Source organism: Phascolarctos cinereus, unplaced genomic scaffold (assembly GCF_003287225.1).
Source record: "Phascolarctos cinereus isolate Bilbo 61053 unplaced genomic scaffold, phaCin_HiC Scaffold_7;HRSCAF=346, whole genome shotgun sequence".
Lineage (NCBI taxonomy): Eukaryota > Metazoa > Chordata > Mammalia > Diprotodontia > Phascolarctidae > Phascolarctos > Phascolarctos cinereus.
The window spans coordinates 54,984,386-55,005,039 of NW_027556180.1; the positions used below are offsets into that span (position 1 = coordinate 54,984,386).

General features: G+C 38.1%; 1 protein-coding gene and 1 pseudogene across 1 annotated transcript in view; one reads left to right on the plus strand and one right to left on the minus strand.

Annotated features, from left to right (window-relative positions):
- The window catches only part of RASA2 (RAS p21 protein activator 2), a 152,252-nt gene that overhangs the window by 114,420 nt on the left and 17,178 nt on the right, over nt 1-20,654 (minus strand). The window contains 2 exon segments of the mRNA XM_020970925.2: nt 9,018-9,121; nt 11,367-11,484. Coding sequence (XP_020826584.1) covers nt 9,018-9,121; nt 11,367-11,484 — 222 coding nt within the window.
- Nucleotides 11,625-12,246, plus strand: LOC110197217 (large ribosomal subunit protein uL6 pseudogene; annotated as a pseudogene).

A 20,654-nucleotide genomic window follows, 5' to 3' on the forward strand; every position in this document is an offset into this window, starting at 1 on the left:
CTTCTTTGAACAAATTCCAATGAGAGTAAGGTTCAAGCACTGCCCCCTCCAATTTCCTGCTCCGCTGTGAAAGTACTTCCTTGCCTGCTTCTTTTAAAATAATTTTCTCCCTTCTCTCAATACATCTCTTTCTCATCCATCCATTTTTAAAAATCATTCTAACATAATAAAGTTCTCAAGAATTACATATATCATCTTTCTACAGAGGAATGTAAACAGTTTAACCTCATTAAGTCCCTTATGACTTCTCTTTTAAGTTTAATTATTTATGCTTCTCTCGAGTCTTGTGTTTGAATGGCAAGTTTTCTATTAAGCTCTGGTCTTTTCATCAGAGATGCTTGAAAGTCCTCTTTTTAATTAAATATTTGTTTTCCCCCAAAAGGAATATACTCATTTTCACTGGGTAGTTTATCCTGGGTTGTAATCCTAGCTTCTTTGTCTTCTAGAATATCATATTCCAAGTCATCCTCTCCTTCAACATGAAAGTTGCTAAGTCTTGTGCAACTGTAGCACCAAACTATTTGAATGGTCTCTTTTGGTTGACTGCAATATTCTCTCCTTGACCTGGGAGCTCTGGAATCTGGCCATATTATTCCTAAGAATTTTTCATTTTAATATCTCTTTCAGCAGACGATCAGTAGATTTTTTTCGATTTCTATTTTCCCCTCTGGTTCTGAGATATTAGGGTAGTCTTCCTTTATAGTTTCTTGAAATAAAATGTCTAAGCTTTTTTTTTTATCATAGCTTTCAGGTAGTCTAATAATTCTTAATTATCTCTCCTTGATCTATTTTCCAGGTCAGTTGTTTTTCCAATGAGATATTGCACATTTTCTTCTATTTTTTTCATTCTTTTGATTTTATTATTTCTTGTTGTCTCATGAAGTCATTCATCAGCTTCAACTTGCCCAAATTTAATTTTTAAGAAATTATTTTCCTCAGTGAGCTTTTGTATTTCTTTTGCAATTTGGCCAATTTTGTTTTTTAATATTAATGTTTCTTCAGTATTTTTTGTGCCTTTTTTTTGAAACCAAGTTCATTCTCCTTTCACAATGATTTTGAATTGTCCTCATTTATTTCTCTTAGTTTTCCTCTACTACTCTTATATGATTTTTTAAATTAAATCTTTTTTGCTCTCTTTAGCTCTTCTAGGAATTCTTGTTAGGCTTGTGGCCAATCTGTAATTTTATTTGAGGATTTGCTTGTAGGTTTGGGGATTTTTTTTAAACATCATTGTCTTAAAATAATAACATTATTTAACATTTTTTTTAACATTATTGTCTTAAACAGGAAAATGATAAATGTTGGAGAAGATGTGGGGAAATTGGAACACCAATGCATTGCTGGTGGAGTTGTGAACTGATCCAACCATTTTGGAGAACAATTTGGAACTATGCCCAACTAGGGCTGTATCCCAAAGAGATCATAAAAATGAGAAAAGGATCCACATGTACAAAAATATTCATAGCAGCTCTTTCTGTGGTGGCAAAGAATTGGAAATTGAGGGGATGCCCATCAACTGGGGAATGGCTGAACAAGTTGTGGTATATGATTGGAATGGAATACTGTTGTGCTATAAGAAATGATGAGCAGGTAGACTTCAGAAAAACTTGCAAAAACTTAAATAGACTGATGCTGAGTTAAGTGAGGAAAATGTTGTACACAGTAACAGCCACATTGTGCAGTGGTTAACTTTGATAGATTTAGCTCTTCTCAGCAATTCAAGGATCATGATGGAAAATGCTATGCACATCCAGAGAAAGAACTATGGGGTCTGAATTCAGATCAAAGCATACTATTTGCTCTTTTTTTTCCTTCTGTTTTGTTTTGTTTCTTCTTTTTTGTGGTTCTTCCTATTGGTTCTAATTCTTCTTTACAACATGACTAATATGAAAATATGTTTAATAGAAATGTTTATGTAGAGCCTATATCAGATTGCATGCTCTCTTGGAGAGGGAGGTGGGAAGGGAGGGGAAGAAAATTTAAAACTCAAAAGCTTATGGAAGTGATTGCTGAAAACTAAAAATTAATTAATTTTTAAAAATGATTGTCTTCTTCTGCATTTCTGTATTGATTTTCCCCATCACTATAGTAGTTTTTTATGGTCAAGTTGCAGGGGGAACCACTAAAGATTTAGGGGCAAGGAGTAATAATAAGAGTTAACATTTATATAGCACTTTAAGAACTGCAGATCACTTTACATATATATTATCTTACATAAGCTTACACATATTATCTTGTATAAACTTCATAACCTGTGTATTATAGGTATTATCTGCATTTGGTCCCACAGCAATTGAGTGGTGGGAACAGAATTCATACACCTATGTCTTTGTGACTCCCAAGTTCAAGCATTCTATCCATTAGGCCACACTGATACATACTTAAACAAGAGAAGGAAGGTTATTTTAGCAGTACTGTAAAGAATAATTTGGAAAGGAGACAGACTAGAGGAAGAGACATTACCATAATAAGGGCAAGAGAGTGTGAAGGGCCTAAAAACAAAAGATAACAGTGGGAATGAGAAGAGAGGGTAAATGCTTGAAAGACAATAGTTAAATAATCAGCAGCCCCTGGTAACTGGCAGAGTATAGGTGGTGAAGGAAAGGAAAGAATAAATGATTCTTGAAATTTTATGTCTGGGTGAAGAGGAAAATGATGTTCTACTAATAAGACATTGGAAAGTTGGAAGAAGTGCGAGCTTTGGTGAATGACTGGAGGAAAAAATTAAGTTTTAGACCTGATGAGTTTAAAGCATCAATGGAACAGCCTAATGAAGCTAATGGTAGGTTACCTACATGGTAAGTTGGAAGTTTAGGTTTAGAGCTCAGGAAGGGAGGTCAAGGATGGAGACAAGTTAGAGTCAAAGCCCTTCAAAACCTAGCCCCCTCTCCTAACTTACCAGTCTTTTTACACTTCTCTCCCCACAACACACACTCTTCAATCCAATGACACTGGTCTCCTGGCAGCTCCACAAACCAGACCACTCCATCTCTCGGTGCCATGCATTTTCTCTGGCTGAAATTCCCCCCATGCCTAGAATACTCTCTCTCCTCTGCTCCAACTGACCTCCCTGGCTTCTTTTAAGTTCCAAATAAAACCCCATCTTGTACAGGAAGCCTTCCCCAACCCCTCTTAATTCCAGTCCCTTCCCTCTGGTAATTACTTCCTACTTATCCCGTCTATAACTTGCTTTGCATATATTTGTTTATATGTTTTTCCCTCATTTGACTTGGAACTCCTTGAGAGCAGGTTCTTTGGCCTCTTTTTCTATCCCCAGTGCTTAGCGTAGCGCCTGGCACATTGCAGGTTTTTAATAAATGTTTACTGATTGATAACTGATTGACTGACATAAAGGTGATAAATACAATCAGGTACGGGAGATCACCAAGGGAGAAGGTGTAGTAAAGGTGCAGTAAAAGGGTCATGGGAAAAGCCTTGAAGAAAAAGGCAAGAGGCAAGAAACCCAAAAAGAATTGGGAAGGGGGAAAAGAACCATGAGAGCAGCAGGAAGAAGGGCCTGTCAAGTGGACCAACAACAGCTTCAAACACTGTAGAAAAGGTAAGGCCTAAGAGGAGGCTGCTAAATTTGGCAATTAAATTTCTGCCAACTTTGGAGTGGGACATTTTCAATAATGGTGGGGAAAGAAGTCAGGTTACAGGGAGCTGAGTAAGTAGTGGTGAGGAAGGAGATAATAAAGCAATTATACCCTTGGCAGTTGTGTGGTAATGAAGGTGAGGCAAAACACAAGGTGACAGCTCTATATGGTGACACTGTTCAAAGGAAGGCTTTTAAAGCGGTAGGGAAAGTTGAACATTTTGAATAGCAAAAAGAAGGCGAGATCAAAAAGGAGGGAACATTTTTTTTAAATCCTAGAGAAAAAAATTAGAGATTCGAAGAGAAAATGGGATCAAGAATGTTGGTGAAGGGCTCAGATTCTTAAAATCTAGCCACTGCTCCGATTCCTTAAGAACCTAGCCAACAGCTCAGGAATGTTCAGATTCTTTCTTTAAGAGGTTGGCCAATATGGCAGATCTTCAATAACCTTGTCTCTAGCTAAAAAGAAAAATGATGAGCAAGTGAATTTCAGAAAAACCTGGAAAGACTAACATGAACTGACACTGAGTAAAATGAGCAGAACCAAGAGAACACTGTACATAGTAACAGCAACATTATGTGATCATCAATTTTGATAGATTTGGCTCTTCTCAGCAATACAATGACAAATTGTATACAAAAACAATTCCAAAAGACTCATGATGGAAAAAGCTATCCTCACCAGAGAAAGAACTAGGAGTCTGAATGCAAATTGAAAGACACTATTTTCACCTTTTAAAATTTTTTTTACTTTCTTGTGGTTTTTCCCTTTTGTTCTGATTCTTCTTTTAAAACATGACTAATGTGGAAATGCGTTTAATATTATTGTGCTTATATAACCTATATCAGATTACTTGCTATCTTGGGGAGGGGAGAAGGGAGAGAGGGACAAAAATTTGAAACTCAAAATCTTATAAAAGTGAAAGTTGAAAAAAATAATAAAAAAATTTTTAAAGCCAAAAAACAAAAGCTTAAAAAAAATGCTGGTGAAGGAATAAGAAACTAGAACATGGCTGGAATAGTCATGTATAATTATGACAAAGATTTTAGTCATTCACATAAAGGTGACAGTTGAAAGTCACGGGAATAGATGACTTTACCAAGGGAATTACTGCATATAAAGTTCAAGGACAAAGCCTAGGGGGGAGGAAGAATCTCCAGTAGGAATTTGGAGGAAGTAGAAAAATCTGCAAATAACACAGAGGAGTGATCAAAGCAGAAAAAGATTCTGCAAAGTGCCAAAAAACCATCTTTCTTTCCCTTCTTCTGTCTTCAAAAGCTAGAGAAGTGAAGGACTACACAGACTAAGAAAACGTCAACGGAATTGGCAGGGAGACCCCTGGGACCCATGAAGAAAGAAACTTCCATAGATCGAAAATTAGGTTGTAAGAATTTAAAAGGAGGGGGCGGAACCAAGATGGCAGAGTGAAAGCAGTGACTTGCTTGAGCTCTCCTCCAAACCCCTCCAAATACTCATAAAAAATGGCTCTAAACAAATTCTGAAGCAGCAGAACCCACAAAAAGACAGAGTGAAACAAATTTCCAGCCGAAGACAACCTGGATGATTGATCAGAAAGGCGTATTGCGCCGGGCTGGGAGTGCAGTGCAGCGCAGCACAACGCAGCGCGGCATGGGCGCGCAAGCCGCAGCAAACCTGGAGCAGTCGACTCCTCAATCCACCAATGCCAAAGACAACTTAGAAGGTCAGTGGGAAAAGTCTGTTTCTGTCGGTGCTGAGACAGGAAGGTGGGTTTCAGCTCCATTCCCCAAGAGCGTGGCCGGGGAGGGGGGCGCTGGGGGGCAGCTGCTCCCGAGCTTCCAGCCCACAGACTGAGGGGGAATCCAGTGGCTGATCAGAGAGGGACTGCAGGGATCTCTTTGCCAGTGCTGAGGCAGGAATTTCTTGCTTTGCCCCTGTTTGGATCTGGGTCACAGTTCTGGGCGGCGGTGCTGGGGTGAGGAGGAACGCTGGCCTGGTAGAGCTTGGAGTGGCTGTGGAGAGGAACCCTTCCTCACAGTTACAGGACAGAAAGGAATACTTGTGGTCACAGGCCAGGAAAGGAGTAAACACCTCGCCCCTTATCATACCACCTTGGAAGAACTGAAAAATTTACAAGGCCCTACAATTATCTCTGAAAACAGCTATACAAACCCCTGAAGCCTGGGACGATACATTCTCCACATTGGAAGCAGACTCTTACCTTAACAAAGAGTTTAAAACTCAAGTAATTGGCCGGGATCATGAGCAAGCAGCAAAAAGTCAGACTATATTATCTTACTTTGGTGAAAAAGAAGATCAAAATATACAACCAGAAGAAGACAACAAAGTCAAAGCTCCTACATCCAAAGCCTCCAAGAAAAATATGAATCAGTCCCAGGCCTTGGAAGAGCTCAAAAGGGATTTTGAGAAGCAAGTAAGGGAAGTAGAGGAAAAACTGGAAGAGAAATGAGAGTGATGTAAGAAATCACGAAAAACAAGTCAACAGCTTGCTAAAGGAGACCCAAAAAATACTGAAGAAAATAACACCTTAAAAAATAGCCTAACCCAAATGGCAAAAGAGGTCCAAAAAGCCAATGAGGAGAAGAATGCCCTAAAAAGCAAAATTGGCCAAATGGAAAAGGAAGTCCAAAAGCTTACTGAAGAAAATACTTCCTTAAAAATTAGAATAGAGCAATTGGAAGATAGTGACTTTATGAGAAATCACGACACAGTAGAACAAATCCAAAAGAATGAAAAATTAGAAAACAATGTGAAATATCTCATTGGAAAAACAACTGACCTGGAAAATAGATCCAGGAGAGAGAATTTAAAAATTATTGGAAAGCCATGATCAAAAAAAAGCCTAGACATCATCTTTCAAGAAATTATCAAGGAAAACTGCCCTGATATATTAGAACCAGAGGGCAAAATAGAAATTGAAAGAATCCACAGATCTCCTCCTGAAAGAGATCCCCAAAGGAAAACTCCTAGGAATATTGTAGCCAAATTCCAGAGTTCCCAGGTCAAGAGAAAATATTACAAGCTGCCAGAAGGAAACAATTCAAGTACTGTGGAAACACAATCAGGATAACACAAGATTTAGCAGCTTCTACATTAAAGGACCTCAGGGCATGGAATATAATATTCCGGAGGGCAAAGGAGATAGGATTACAACCAAGAATCACCTACCCAGCAAAACTGAGTATAATCCTTCAGGGGAAAAAATGGTCATTCAGTGAAATAGAGGACTTTCAAGCATTCTTGATGAAAAGACCAGAGCTGAATAGAAAATTTGACTTTCAAATACAGGACTCAAGTGGAACATGAAGAGGTAAACAGGAAAGAGAAATCATAAGAGACTTATTAAGATTGAACTGTTTACATTCCTGCATGGAAAGATGATATTTCTAACTCATGAGACCTTTGTCAGTATTAGGGTAGTTGAAGGAAAAAAATTATATGTATGTATACGTAGATAGATAGATAGATAGAGGGCACAGGGTGAGTTGAAGATTAAGGGGTCATATCTGGAGAATAAAATTAAGGGATGAAGAGATTATACTCAGAGAAGAAAGGGAGAGGTAGAATGGGGTAAATATCTCACAAAAAAAAAAAAACAGAAAAGTCTCTTACAGTGGAGGGGAAATGGGGGAAGGTGAGAAGAATGAGTGAATCTTATTCTCATAGGATTTGGCTTAAGGAGGGAATAACAACACATTCAATTGGGTATGGAAATCTGTCTTACCCTACAGGAAAATAGGGGAGAAGGGGACAAGAGAGCAGGGGGATGATAGAGAGGAGGGCAGATTGGGAAAGGGAGTAATCAGAAGTAAATAACTCTGAGGAGGGACAGGGTCAAAAGAAAGAATAGAATAAATGGGAGGGCAGGATAGGATTAAGGGAAATAGAGTTAGTTTGTCACATGTCTACTATGGATGTGTTTTGCATAACTGCACATATACAACCTATATTGAGTTGCCTGCCTTTTCAATGAGGGTGGGTGGGGAGGGAGGAAGAGAGAAAATTTGAAACCTAAAGTTTTAAAAACATATGTTTAAAAAAAATGTTTTCACATGCTACTGGGAAATAAGAAATATAGGAAATGGGGTACAGAAGTCTATCCTGCCCTACAGGAAAATAGAAGGGGAAGGGGATAAGAGAAGGGGAGAGAGACAGAAGAGAGGACAGACTAGGGGAAGGGATATTCAGAATACATGCCATCTTGGGGTGGAAGGAGGGGGGAGATGGGGTATAAATTTGGAATTCAAAAACTTGTGGGAGTGAATGTTGAAAGCTAAAAATAAATAAATTTATATTAAAAAAATTTTTTTAAATTAAAAAAAAGTTAAAAGGAGAATGAGTATATATACTCATATAAAAGAAACAAATACAGATTCCCAGGCTTGGGATTTTAAGGAGATGATTGTTATCAGAAGAACAGAATAAAGACATGTTTCTGTTTCAAGAGATGGATGAAAAGAAGTAAATATGAAAGAAGGAAGAAGCCAGTGGGGAGGAGAGGGGAAGAAAAATAAGTATAGGTGGTGGCTATTTTAAATACAAAGAAGCAAGTATTAAGTGCTTAACAAGTCATAGAAACTGGGGCTTGAAAAAAGAAATACTCCCTGGCTTCCAGAAGTTTCCATTATACTGAAAGGGTATAATAGGTACATGAAATACATACAACGTAATCTGAGGAGGGGGGAATTAGTAAAGGTTTCATATAAGAGATGGCCCCTACTGTGAGTTTTGAAGGAATATAGGGATTCTGAGGAAAGAGACTGACCATTCCAGGCCTGGGGAATGGCTTATATGGGCATACAAGTTGCATAGTTCAGGGAACAGCTAATTAGCTAATAGATCAATGTAATGAGGACAAAGTGAATGGGTTCAATCTCCACATAAGCCAGTCAGCTGTGACCTGTTTTGTGGTCACAATATGTCCCAATGCTGACCTCAGCAAGCTGTCTTGTCAAATATGTGAACTTGTTCCAGTGAGAACCAGGCAGAATGATCGTAGGATCTTAGGTCTAGGGCAGAAAGGACCTCAGAGACCATCAAGGCCAATCCCTTATTTTCCAGATGAGGAAACTGATGCTCAGGGATGTTAAATGACTTGCCCAGGTCACACAGGTCCTATGCGTCAGGTGGGACTTGAACCTCGGTCCTTTGACTCTAGTCAGCACTCTTTCCCCTCTCCCATCAGTGCAAATATATCATCAAAAGTATAGACTCTCCTAAGAGTGGATCAATATCATTATCATCTTTGTCTAAGTTGCCTAGTACAGAGCTAAACCAATATGCCCGAGAGTGAAGTCTATAGGAAAAGAAAAAGAAAATTTAATATCAGACAACTATCGCCATAGTTCTTAGAGGATTACTGGATGTGTAAATAAAAACACATCATATGTATGACAAATGATGATCATCAATAGTACTTACCAATTCGAAGATCTCTTTGTAAAACACTCTTATCATAAATGTAGAAAGACAAATACTGGAAAGTTCTTGGAATCTCAAAGTAAAACTCTTCACTATAAAATGGGCTAGAGAGAGAAGGAATACAGTCTGTAAGGAAAAGTTCTGACTATCACAAAGCAACATTATGCCTAGCAAAACAAATCATGTAATAATCTTTTTCTAACAGATCCTGAACCAAACCAGATTTCCTCTTATGTTCTGAGAGGACCTAGGTCCCTCAGATTCCCATAGAGAATTCCAGTGGTTTTATGAACAGATGATCATTTTGGCTTTCTGGGGCTATGTTCCCTCTGAAAAGTCCTAGAAACCCAAGTGAAGAAAACATTGCTTATAATTTACCCCAAAGTGAGGGATACGAAGTCAACATATCTCAAGAAATTAAAGTTGGATTGTAATGAATGCTCCGTGCCAAAAAAAAAAAGTCAGAATATAAGCAATAGGAATTTAACTCCTGATCTTTAAACCAACAAAACTCTCTTTTCAAAAATTTAAGCACTGAAATTCATTATCCTAAAATGCTTCTGGAGAAAATATGTGACTTTAAAACTTGTATTTCTGACAAGGTTCCTTCTTTCCTGGAAGTATATTTAAAAATTTTAAAGCCTAAAATCTAATGTTACTTACATGTGCCAAAGATGAATGTCATGTCTTCAGAATACTGCACTACATTAGTTCATAGAGAAATCTAAAACTTGAGTGCAGAATTCTTATGGAGATTTGTTTCTGTTATTTTTGCTTTAACCTTTCAGTTTTTGCTATTTCAATGGATAAAAAAAAAACAACACAAGGCATTTTTATTCCAAATGTACTCAAAATTAAAGCAACCAAATTCTTCCGAACTGCATTCCTCATTTGAAAATCTCTAAGCAGAACTATTTGTAAAAGCAGCTCAAAGGCAAAAATCGAATCACAAGTAAATTTTCACTTCAATCATCAGTCTACCAATAACATTAAAACAACAAAAAGCCACAAGGCTCTGAGATCACTGTAGAAGTACTTAGCACAAAGCATTTGTGCCAGATGCAATGGGATTCTCTATGGCAAATTTGATTAAAGTCTGAAAGTTTAATCACTCATCCAGAGCAGTAAAACAAGTAACAATTTATGACAGGTGATTAGAAAGCTGGCTTCACTCAGCTTGTGACCTGTAGCCTTCCTAAGACGGCAAAATATTTTGATGCTGTGTGTCTTCACTAGTGAACTGGTTGATTTTAAGTATTTATTTGCAAGACTACATATTAAAATGGGATGTAATTTATTTTAGAGAAGTTCATTCACTGGTAAGGTTAGTTAGTGCTAAATTAAGTGATTTATAAAATGTTTCCTAAATAATTATTTTCCTTGATCTTTAGATAAAATGAATGTGAAAATTTTAAAAAAGTTTCTAATGAGGGAACTTTCAGAAGCCAACCAGTCAACCCATAGCTAAATAATTAATGGCTAGAACTGGTCATCTGGCCATTGCTTTTGAAGATCTCTTAATCTGAAGGAACCTGCTACCTCCTAAGAGACCATTCCACTTCTGGATAGCTGGCGCAGTAGATAGAGTGACCAGAAAGACTCATCTTCCTGAGTTCAAATCCTACCTCAGACACTTACTAGCTGTGTGACCCTGAACAAGTCACATAATCCTGTTTGCCTTGGTTCCTCATCTATAAAATGAGCTGGAAAAGGAAATGCCAAACCACTCCAGTATCTCTGTCAACCCCAAAATGGGCCACGAAGAGTTGGATACAACTGAAACAACTGAATAAAAATAACTGTTAGGACATTTTTCTTCATATCAAACCTAAATTTTCTTCTTTGTGATTTCTAACCAGTGCTCTTAGTTCTGACTTAAGGGGTTAAGTAGAAATGGTTGAATCACCCTTCCAATATTTCAGAATCCTCCAAATACACGAAGGCAGAATGCACTCTGACTTCCGCCTTATTCCCTCCCAAGTCGTCCTGTTTCCAAACTAGATAATCCTTCAACCCTATGGCACGATCTCAAAGCCCTTCACTATCCTGGCTGTCCTCCTTTGGAAACTCTCTAGCTTACCCATGTCCTTCCTGAAACAGGGATCCAAAAGGGAATATAATAATAAAAGATGAGGTCTAATCACCTTCCTAATCTTGCACATAATCACTCTTTTAATGCAGCCTAAGATAACGATAATTTTCTGAGACACCATAGCATACTGCTGACTCATACTGAGTTAGAAATCTACTAAACTACTTGATGTTTTTAGTTATGTTTACATTTGGGATTACATGGCAGGATTTACATTTTGGATACATCTAACATTATTTATCAAGTTTTCTACTAACCTTAATGACTTTTCAACAACCTGAGTACGAAAAACTTCTTCTTGGTCCAAATTTATGGTGCAGAAACAATCTCTCATTTTGTTGGGTCCAGGATATGGCAATAAATTCTTGGCTTCACCTGTTGACACAAATTGACATTTTTTAAGTGCTGAAAACTACAAACCATGAATTCCATATGTATGGTATCAATGGACGCAAATCAGTGCTTTAGAGTCAAATAAAAATAAAATTAATCTTCTTGGCCCATTCACTACCAGAATGAAGACCATTCTAAGCAACTAGACCATCGACATCCCAGAAAATGTTGACATCTCTCATAAGGGTCGAACAGTTACTGTGAAGGGGCTCAGAGGATTCGAATCCTCTGTAGAGATTTCAACCATATCAATGTTGAGCTTAGTCTCCTTAGAAAGAAGAAAAAAAGGCTCCGGGTAGACAAGTGGTGGGGAAATCAAAAAGAACTTGCAACCATATGCACAATCTGTAGTCATGTACAAAACATGATCAAAGACATTACCCTGGGTTTTTGTTACAAGATGAGGTCTGTGTATGCTCACCTCCCCATCAATACTGTTATTTAAGAGAATGCCTCACTTGTAGAAATCAGAAATTTTGGGGGTGAAAAATATATCCAAAGAGTATGCATGAGACCAAGTGTTGCTTGTGCTATTTCTCAAGCTCAAAAAGATGAGTTAATTCTTGAAGGAAATAATATTGAACTTGTATCAAACTCTGCTGCCCTGATTCAACAGGCCACCACAGTCAAAAACAAGGATATCAGAAAATTTTTGGATGGCATCTTTTTTCTGAGAAAGGCACAGTGCAACAAGCTGATGAATAAGTTGGAAAAGATGCCAAAGACCATGTCCTGAGGAGTCAACACTTATTCAGATGTCAAAATAAAAATAACTTTTGTAAAAAAATAAATAATATTAATAGAAGCTAAAGAAGTGTGGGAAAGGTTTCACCAAGAAGATTTGACTAAAGTTCATCCTAGAAGGGTAAGGTCATACTGAGAATCCAAGTTTGGCACCTAGAAGGATTTTGATGGAACAAAAAGTGTGGGTGCTAGAATTGAACATGAACTTAACACAGTAATAATTCTTCATAGTAAACTGCTTAGTAAAGTACAGTAAGTACTAGAAGAGGGTCGAGCGATGTAGGTTCTAATTGTTATTTTAAACGAAGGTCCAACCAAACAGGCCTTTTTGCTACTCTTCATCGATGACAATCCATCTCTTACCTCCACGCCATGCCTTTGCGCTGGACGTCCTCTATGCCTTGAACATACATGCTGTTCGCCTAGGCCTTCCAGACTCCCTTGCTTTCCTACCAACTCAAGTCAAATGCTACCTTTTTTATGAAGTCTTTCTTGACTCCACTCCCTCCCCAGATGCTACTGCCCTTCTCCCCAAATTTCCTCATATTTAATGTGTATACATATATATAGATACAGACACACATACACACTTTCATTTGTATGTTTTTTTCTTCCAAGAGAACGTAAACTCCTAAGAGCAGGAATTATTGCACTGTTATCTCCCTACCTCTGACACTCTGCACAATGCCTGGCATGCAGTAGATGCTTAGTGTGGTTAAACTCACTTGGGCTGTGAGATATGTGGCAGGAACCAGACCCAAGAGCTAGAAAACATCTGAACTTCCTGAATGAAAACATTATAGATCTGTACATTACAGTTTCCTTCTTAAAAGGGTTGGATTTAAATGATCTTTAATGTTCCTTCTAGCTCCAAAGTTCTAGGATTAAACACTGGAAAATGGAAACAGAAAAATTACCACAGACCAAATGGAAATCAATAGAGTTAGTCCAAACCAACATGCTTTGAAAGAAATCTATTAGAAATGGAAAATTTGAAGCAACTATCATTATATTAGTGATATATACACATAGTGATTAATAAATCAAGAAAATATATCATAGGGGCAGCTAAGTGGCGCAGCAGATAGAGCACTGGCCCTAAAGTCAGGAGGACCTGAGTTCAAATCTGGCCTCAGACCAAACACTTGACACTAACTAGCTGCGTGATCCTGGGCAAGTCACTTAACCCCAATTGCCTTAAAAACAACAACAACGACAACAACAACAACATTAAAGCATATTTGTGAGATATTCAGGCTATGAAAACTTGACAGAGACAGGTAGTTCACAAGGTTATTTTAAATAAGGTACTTTATAAAGTGTTACTTTCTGATATTGAATGCTTGCATTTACAATTATCTAGTCCTACCTCATACCTCATAAAGAATCCTTCCTTCCAAAATTTTTTTTTCCAGAAATTGTCAGTCTCTGCTTAAATGTCCAAAACGATGGGTAACTCACTACTTTCTGAGGCAACACATTTTACTTTTGGACAGCTCTAATGGTTAGCAAGTTTTCCCTGACATCAGCCAGTTAGCTCCCTGCAATTTCAACCCATTGTACTGAGTGAAATCTTACATAACTGGGTTAAAAAAAAGTCAAACTCTCCTTACACTCTAACAGCTCTCCAAATACTTGAATATAATAGTAGGCATAATTTCTCTGTCTTTTAAGGTTAAACAATGAATCAAAGAGTAATTCAGAGTTGCAATGGACCTTAGCAGCCAAGCTACCTCTGAAATACTTTCTGTGACATACCTGACCCACAATCATCCATCCTCTGCTCCAAGAATTCCAATGAGAGGGAGTCCACTTCAGAGACAGGCCATCCTATTCTTGGACAACTCTATATGTTAGCAAGTCTTCCTGACTTCACATCTGAATTTGCCTCTTTGTCGTTTCTACCTGCTGCTTCTAGTTCTGCCCCTGGGATGCCAAACAGGACTAATTCAATGCCTGTTCCATAGGACAGTCCTTCAAATAATTGAGCACTATCAGGGTCTACTTTAAATCTTTTTTTCTCTAGGCTAAAGAGACCTACTTCTCTCAATGGCTTCTCTTATGATACAGCCTCAAACAGGTTCTGGGGCAATGCTGGTTACTCTCCTTGGGATACTCTCCCATCGTATTTTAGATGGTCTTGTTCTGACATGCAGAACTGGATAATAATACTCTAGAGAGGATCCGAAGAAGGCAGATTGTTGGAGCAGAGGTTCTTACATGCATTTGTGTTTTTAAAAAAGGAGAGGGAGAAGAAGAGGAAGAGGAGAAGGAAAGAGAGATATCCTTTGAAACCCTGTGTTTTATTTCATGCATTTAAAAACATTCTAAGAAGAGTTCATAGGCTTCACCAGACTGCCAACGGAGTACATGACACAAAATAGGATAAAAACTGCTGGTATACATGTACAATCTCTTATTCCAGGAAACTATGCCTCTCAAAGCAACCCAGGATCATATTAGCTTTTTCAGCTGTTACATCACACTATTAACTCATATTGAGCTTATAGGTTTATACAATCCCCAGATCTCATGCAGATAAAATACATCCACTGTCCCTTCAACCAATCCTAGAATATATAGTTGTTCTGCCCTTCATTCTGGTACCTCACTTCTCTGGTAATGCTTGTCAATGTTTTTTCTAAAAATGTAGGGTACAAAACAGAAATGTTTGTGTACAGGAAAGTATCAATTCCTTTTATCTGAACATTATACTTCTATTAATACCTCCCAACATTATACTATCTTTTTTAACTACTAAGTTACACTTTGACTTACACTGAGCTCACCACAGTCTCAGTAAAACTACACGTTTTTCTGCAGTTATTTTTTGAAATAGAGTTTTACATTTACTCCCATTAAATTTCATCATACTGGATTCAGACTACTGTTCTAACTTGTTAAGTTTTAGATCATAATCATGTCATCTCCAGTAATGGTTCTCTTTCCCAACTTTGTTTCATTTACACATGCGATAACGCTTGCCATCTCAACACGATGCCACTCAATACGATTCAACAAATATCTATGAAAAATAAATTCTGATCAGACCAGAGCTAAGTGCAGAACCTGTGATGATCCATCAGATAACCTTCTCGAGGTCTGAATTCATTACTACCCTTTATTAGGTAGTTCAAATGGTTCCAAGTTCATACAACTCTACCACTACCTAGTTCCCATCTCTTCATCTTTTTTCCAAGAAAATTAAGAAATGTTTTGTCAAATGTCTTACTGAACTATTATGAATGTTACGTCTACAGCATTCTCCTGAACTACCTATCAATTTAAGCCCTGTCAACAAAGGAAAATAAAGCACATTCTGTCCTTACCTCTTTCATCATTTCCTTTGATATTCCTGATCATATTTATGCAAATTAACTGTTATTATTTTATTAAGTTCTATAAAATATTGCTTTTGTAATTTAAATGGTATAGCATTGAGAGTTTTAAATGAACTTTGTTAATACTGTCCATTTTTATTGTATTGGCATGACCCAGACATGAGCACTGAATATTCCTCCAGCTAATTAAGTTGTTCTTGAGTTCTTTAAGGAACATTTTCTAATTGGATCTATACAAGTTTTTTGTGCGCTTTGGTAGATTGATCCCTAGATACCTAGATTGCTTTCCAGAACAGCTGAATCAGTTAACTTGCATTTTCCTCTACCCCTACCAACATTTATCATTTTCCTATTTTGACATTTTTGCCAATCTTTGAGGAATGTGAGGTAGGGCCTCAGAATTATTTTAATTTGCATTTCTCTAACTGTTGGTAATTTGGAGCATTTTTTTCTTATGGTTACTGACAACGTGGATTCCTTCCTTTGAGAACTGCTTGACTGCCTATTCATATGCTCTGAGCATTTATCAATGAGGAAATAACTCTTATTCTTATAAATTTAAATTAGTTCTTTGTATATCTTGTAAATGAGACCTTTACCAGAGAAACTTGCCACAAACATTTCCCCCCTGAGTTTCTGGTTTCCTTTCTAATTTTAAATGCATTGGTTTTACTTATGCATAAACTTTTACACATTATATAATAAAAATTCTCTATTTTATTGATTTGCTCTATCCCCTGTATGGTTATGTTATGATCTCTTCCCCATACATAGATCTGAAAGGTAATTTCTTCCTTCCTTCTCTAATTTTTTTATAATGTTGCCTTCAATGTCTAATTCATGTATCCATTTAGAGTTTTTTCTTGGCATGCATTGTGGGATTTATGCCTATATTTAATTTTTGCCAAATTGCTTTCCAGTGTTCTTAGCAGTTTTGGCTGAATATTTAGTTAGTACCTAGTAGACTAAAGGGTTTGTCTGCCTGGGTCAGATAGCTAGTAAGTGTCTAAAAGTTGAATTTGAACTCAGGTCCTTTTGACTTCAGGCCCAATATGCCATCCATTGTGCCACCTGGCTGCCTCTGACCATTTATCAACATGGCAATGACTCTTATTTTTATAAATCTGAATCAGTTCCCCAACTATTTTAGAAATGAGATCCTTATCAGAGAAACCTTCCATTTAACTAACATAATTTTAGCTGCATTGGTTTTGTTTGTGCATCAACTTTCACATTTTATGGAATCCAGATTGTCCACTTTGCTTCCTGTGATCCTCTTATTTGATCATTGTTCTTCTTGTCTCATTGTGCCTTTGACCCCAAGTTTTTACTCTTTGTCCTTTCCTTTAGATTAATGAGATACTCTCAAGAATAAAGTTTTCCTAAAATACAGTTCTAGTCAAGAAGAAAAGAGGTTGGAGGTGTCTAAAAAGATCCATATAGATAGACAAGGAATTCACTGACTGATTTAAATTTTTTCAGTGAATTCAAAAGATAGTAAATGAGGCTTTTAAAACCATGTTTAGGACATGAGGAAGATCAGAGAAAGGTACAATACTGTTGCTTAGAGTTTATAGAAGATAAGGAAGCAGTAGAAACACATAGTTCTTCTAGTTTTTGTTTCCTCTGTAAAGCAAAAAATTTGGGAAATATAACCCAAAAATGATGAACATGGAACCAGTCAATTCATAAGCATTTATTAATTACCTAATGTATACGGGTCCTTGTGGTAGGTTCTGGCAATACAAAGTCAAAGAATGATGTAATACCTGCTCACAAACAGAGCTTACATTCTAACTACAAATGAAATTAATTGAGACCCAAGAAAAGTGAAAAGTAAGAATGATATTACCTACCTACTACCTTTAATAATTTTAAGTCCTGAGGTCTGAAAGAACTGTATCCTGGTGCACTGAAAAACTTCTGGATCAGATTACTGTGGGACACTGCTATTGGTAATTTTTCAGAAATCATGGAGGATACCTGAGGTGCTTTAAAATTGGAGCTGGTAAAATGTCCCAGTTTTTCAAAAAAGGCATGCAAGAGTTGGGAAGAGTGAGAAAGTGGGAAGTTAGGAATATGACATGAATCAAAGTCTCCTGAGGCTTCAAGGCCATCTTCTATCCACTATACCACAAAACCTCTGTCCATCACAACCAGCAAAATTCTACCTCCTCCTCTTCCAATTCCTGTACTCCATACAACCTCGTACTCTCAAACCCATTAGCTCAACCACTTACCTCCTGAGTCCCCATTCTCTTCTATCCTCCCCATTTATTGAGTCCTCTGGAATACTGATCTATCATGAAGAAATTCCTCTTCATCTTACACTTCTTCCTTTCATACTTTTTTCCAACTCCTTGCACTCACAGAAACCTCCATATTTCCCTATGACTCTCTCCTCCTAAAAAGTATTTTTCATCCTCACTCTTATTTCCAGTTCCCTTGACTTCTTCCAGTTCATCACCCCAGCTATAGTGTCACCATCTTGATCTCAGAGTTAACCGGATCAATTATACACTGCCCCTAACTCTGAATCCTTACCTTATCACTGCTAATGCCTTGCAAAACCTCAATTTTGGATGACTATCTCATCTGCCTTTCCCATCCCTCTTCAGGGGCTACTTAAGAGCTCAGTAAGAAGTTATGTAAGTCAACTACAAACTCATATTACCTCATATCAATTGGGCCCTCAATTCTACATATACTTTATTTTTCTTTGACTGACAACATCACAATCCTAAAAACAATGTGCCAAACCTTCTCTTCTTCTCAAACCCCTTAAACCCTTCTCTCTTAGCAGAAGACCTCATATCTCTTATTTTGCTGAAAAAAGAGGTTAACTTTTCTCATACTTCTTACCCCTTTACCCACGTTTTCTCCTTTTTTGCTCCTCAGAGGAAGAGCTGGCCTTTCTTCCTTGCAAAGACCAAGCCTTTACCTGTGCCTTTTATCCTCACTTTCCTCCACAGTAAAATGAGGATAATAATAGCACCTACCTCCCAGGGTTGTTGTGGGGATCAAATGAAATATCTGTGAAGTGCTTAGCAGGATGCCTGGCATGTAGCAAGCTCATAATGTTTCCTTTCTTCCTATTCCCTTTGTCTCCTCCAGGGGCTTGTTCCTTCCTACATTTCTTCTTTCTAATTTTTGGTCTTTATCTACTAATCTCTTCCCTGTTGCCTACAAATATGCCCACGCCTCCCCATCCTCAAAAATGTTTCCTTTTCGGGCAGCTAAATAGAGCATTGGGGGTCCTGGAGTCAGGAGGACCTGAGTTCAAATCTGCCCGCAGACACTCGGCACTTACCAGCTGGGTGATCCTGGGCGGTCACTTAACCCCACTGCCCAACAAAAACATAAACAAAAATGTTTCCTTTTCTCAAGCAATATATACATATATATCTATATCTGTAGATATAGATATATATGTACATACACACACACACACACACACACACACCCACTACCCCTTTCTTATCTACTGTTCAATGAATGAGCGAGCATTAATTGTTTAACTGTGTGACAGGCACCGGGCAAAGAGTCAGCAAAACTGTCCCAGCGCTCAAGGAACTTCAAGTTTTAATGGGGGAAGACAACAGATAAAAGGAAAATATTGGAGGTGGGGGAGGGGTGGCAGGGTTTGAAAATGGCCAGGAATGAAAGAAACCTCACACATATACTGCTTGGTATGTGCAAAGAGTAAATGACAGAGAGGCCTGGCTCTGGGAAAGGTAAGGCAAAAGCTTATCAGAGTGCAGGATTTCAGGGTCAGAGTCCAGGTTCTCATGGGAGACGCCTCAGGAAGATGAACAGGGCTCAGGCAGCATGATTTTGAAGTGGCTGGGAAATCTCAACCCTTTGAAAATCAGTCTTCTTACTCCAGTCTCTCTAAAAACCACTTCCTTGAAGGTTACTAATGATGTTTTAACTGCTAACTCAAAGACCTTTTCTTAATCCTCAACCTCCTTGGCCTCTCTGAAACTTTTTACACTGACCACCCATCAGGCTCTCCTAGATTCTTTTTCCTCCCTTGACTTCCATAACAGGGAACATTTCTGGTTCAGCCTGACCTGCCTGATCACTTCTCAGGCTCCTGTGCTGGATCATCACTCAGTTCTCCAGCCTAAGCCTTGGTATATTCCTCTTTAAATTACTGTTTACTTCTCTAAAGGTCTGCAAGCTTGAGGCCTGGGATTGCCTTGGTTTTTTGCCCTTGACTCCCCAACACCTATCTACTTTGCACATGGTATGCAATTAATAAATGTCGAACTGAGCTGCCAGTTTTAAAATCAAGCTAAAAATCATCAGTGCTATTATTGTTGTTCAGTCCTATCTGACTCTTTGTGGCCCCATTTGAGGTTTTATTGGCAAAGATAATGGAGCGGTTTGCCATTTCCTTCTCCAGCTCATTTTACAGATGGGGAAACTAAGGCAAACAGGGTTAAGTGACTTTCCCAGGGTCACAAAGCTAGGAAGTGTCTGAGATTAGTCTTCCTGACTCCAGGTCAGGTACTCAATTTAGCACTTTGTCCCTCTTTACTTTACTTTGTCTATGGATGCATGGTTTGTCTCCCCTATGGACAGTCACAAGAATTTAGCAAGCTCCCTAAGGACAAGACTTCTTTTTTTCTGTCTTTCTATCCCATTCATTCAACAGAGTCTCTTGCATTTAACTGGTAGGTTAATGTTTATGATTATTCTTTCTTAATTGGATCCTGACACTAGGGCTGGGAGGGGCATCAGAACTCATGTGGAACAGTCATCTCACTCTACATGTAGGGAAACTGAGACTCAGGGAGGGTAAGGGGCTTGTCCCAGGTCACCTAAATAAGAAGGGAGGGGATTGTGTTTACTATGTGCCAGACACTATGCTAACGACTTTTATAAATACTATCTCATCTGATCCTCACAACAACCAAAAGGAAATTGAGGCAAACAGGTTAAGTGACTTGCCCAGGGTCACACAGCTGGAAAGAGAGGCCGAATTTGAACTCAGGTCTTCCTGACTACAGACCCAGCACTTTATCCACTGTGCCACCTAGCTGCTCTCCTATGTGAAGATAT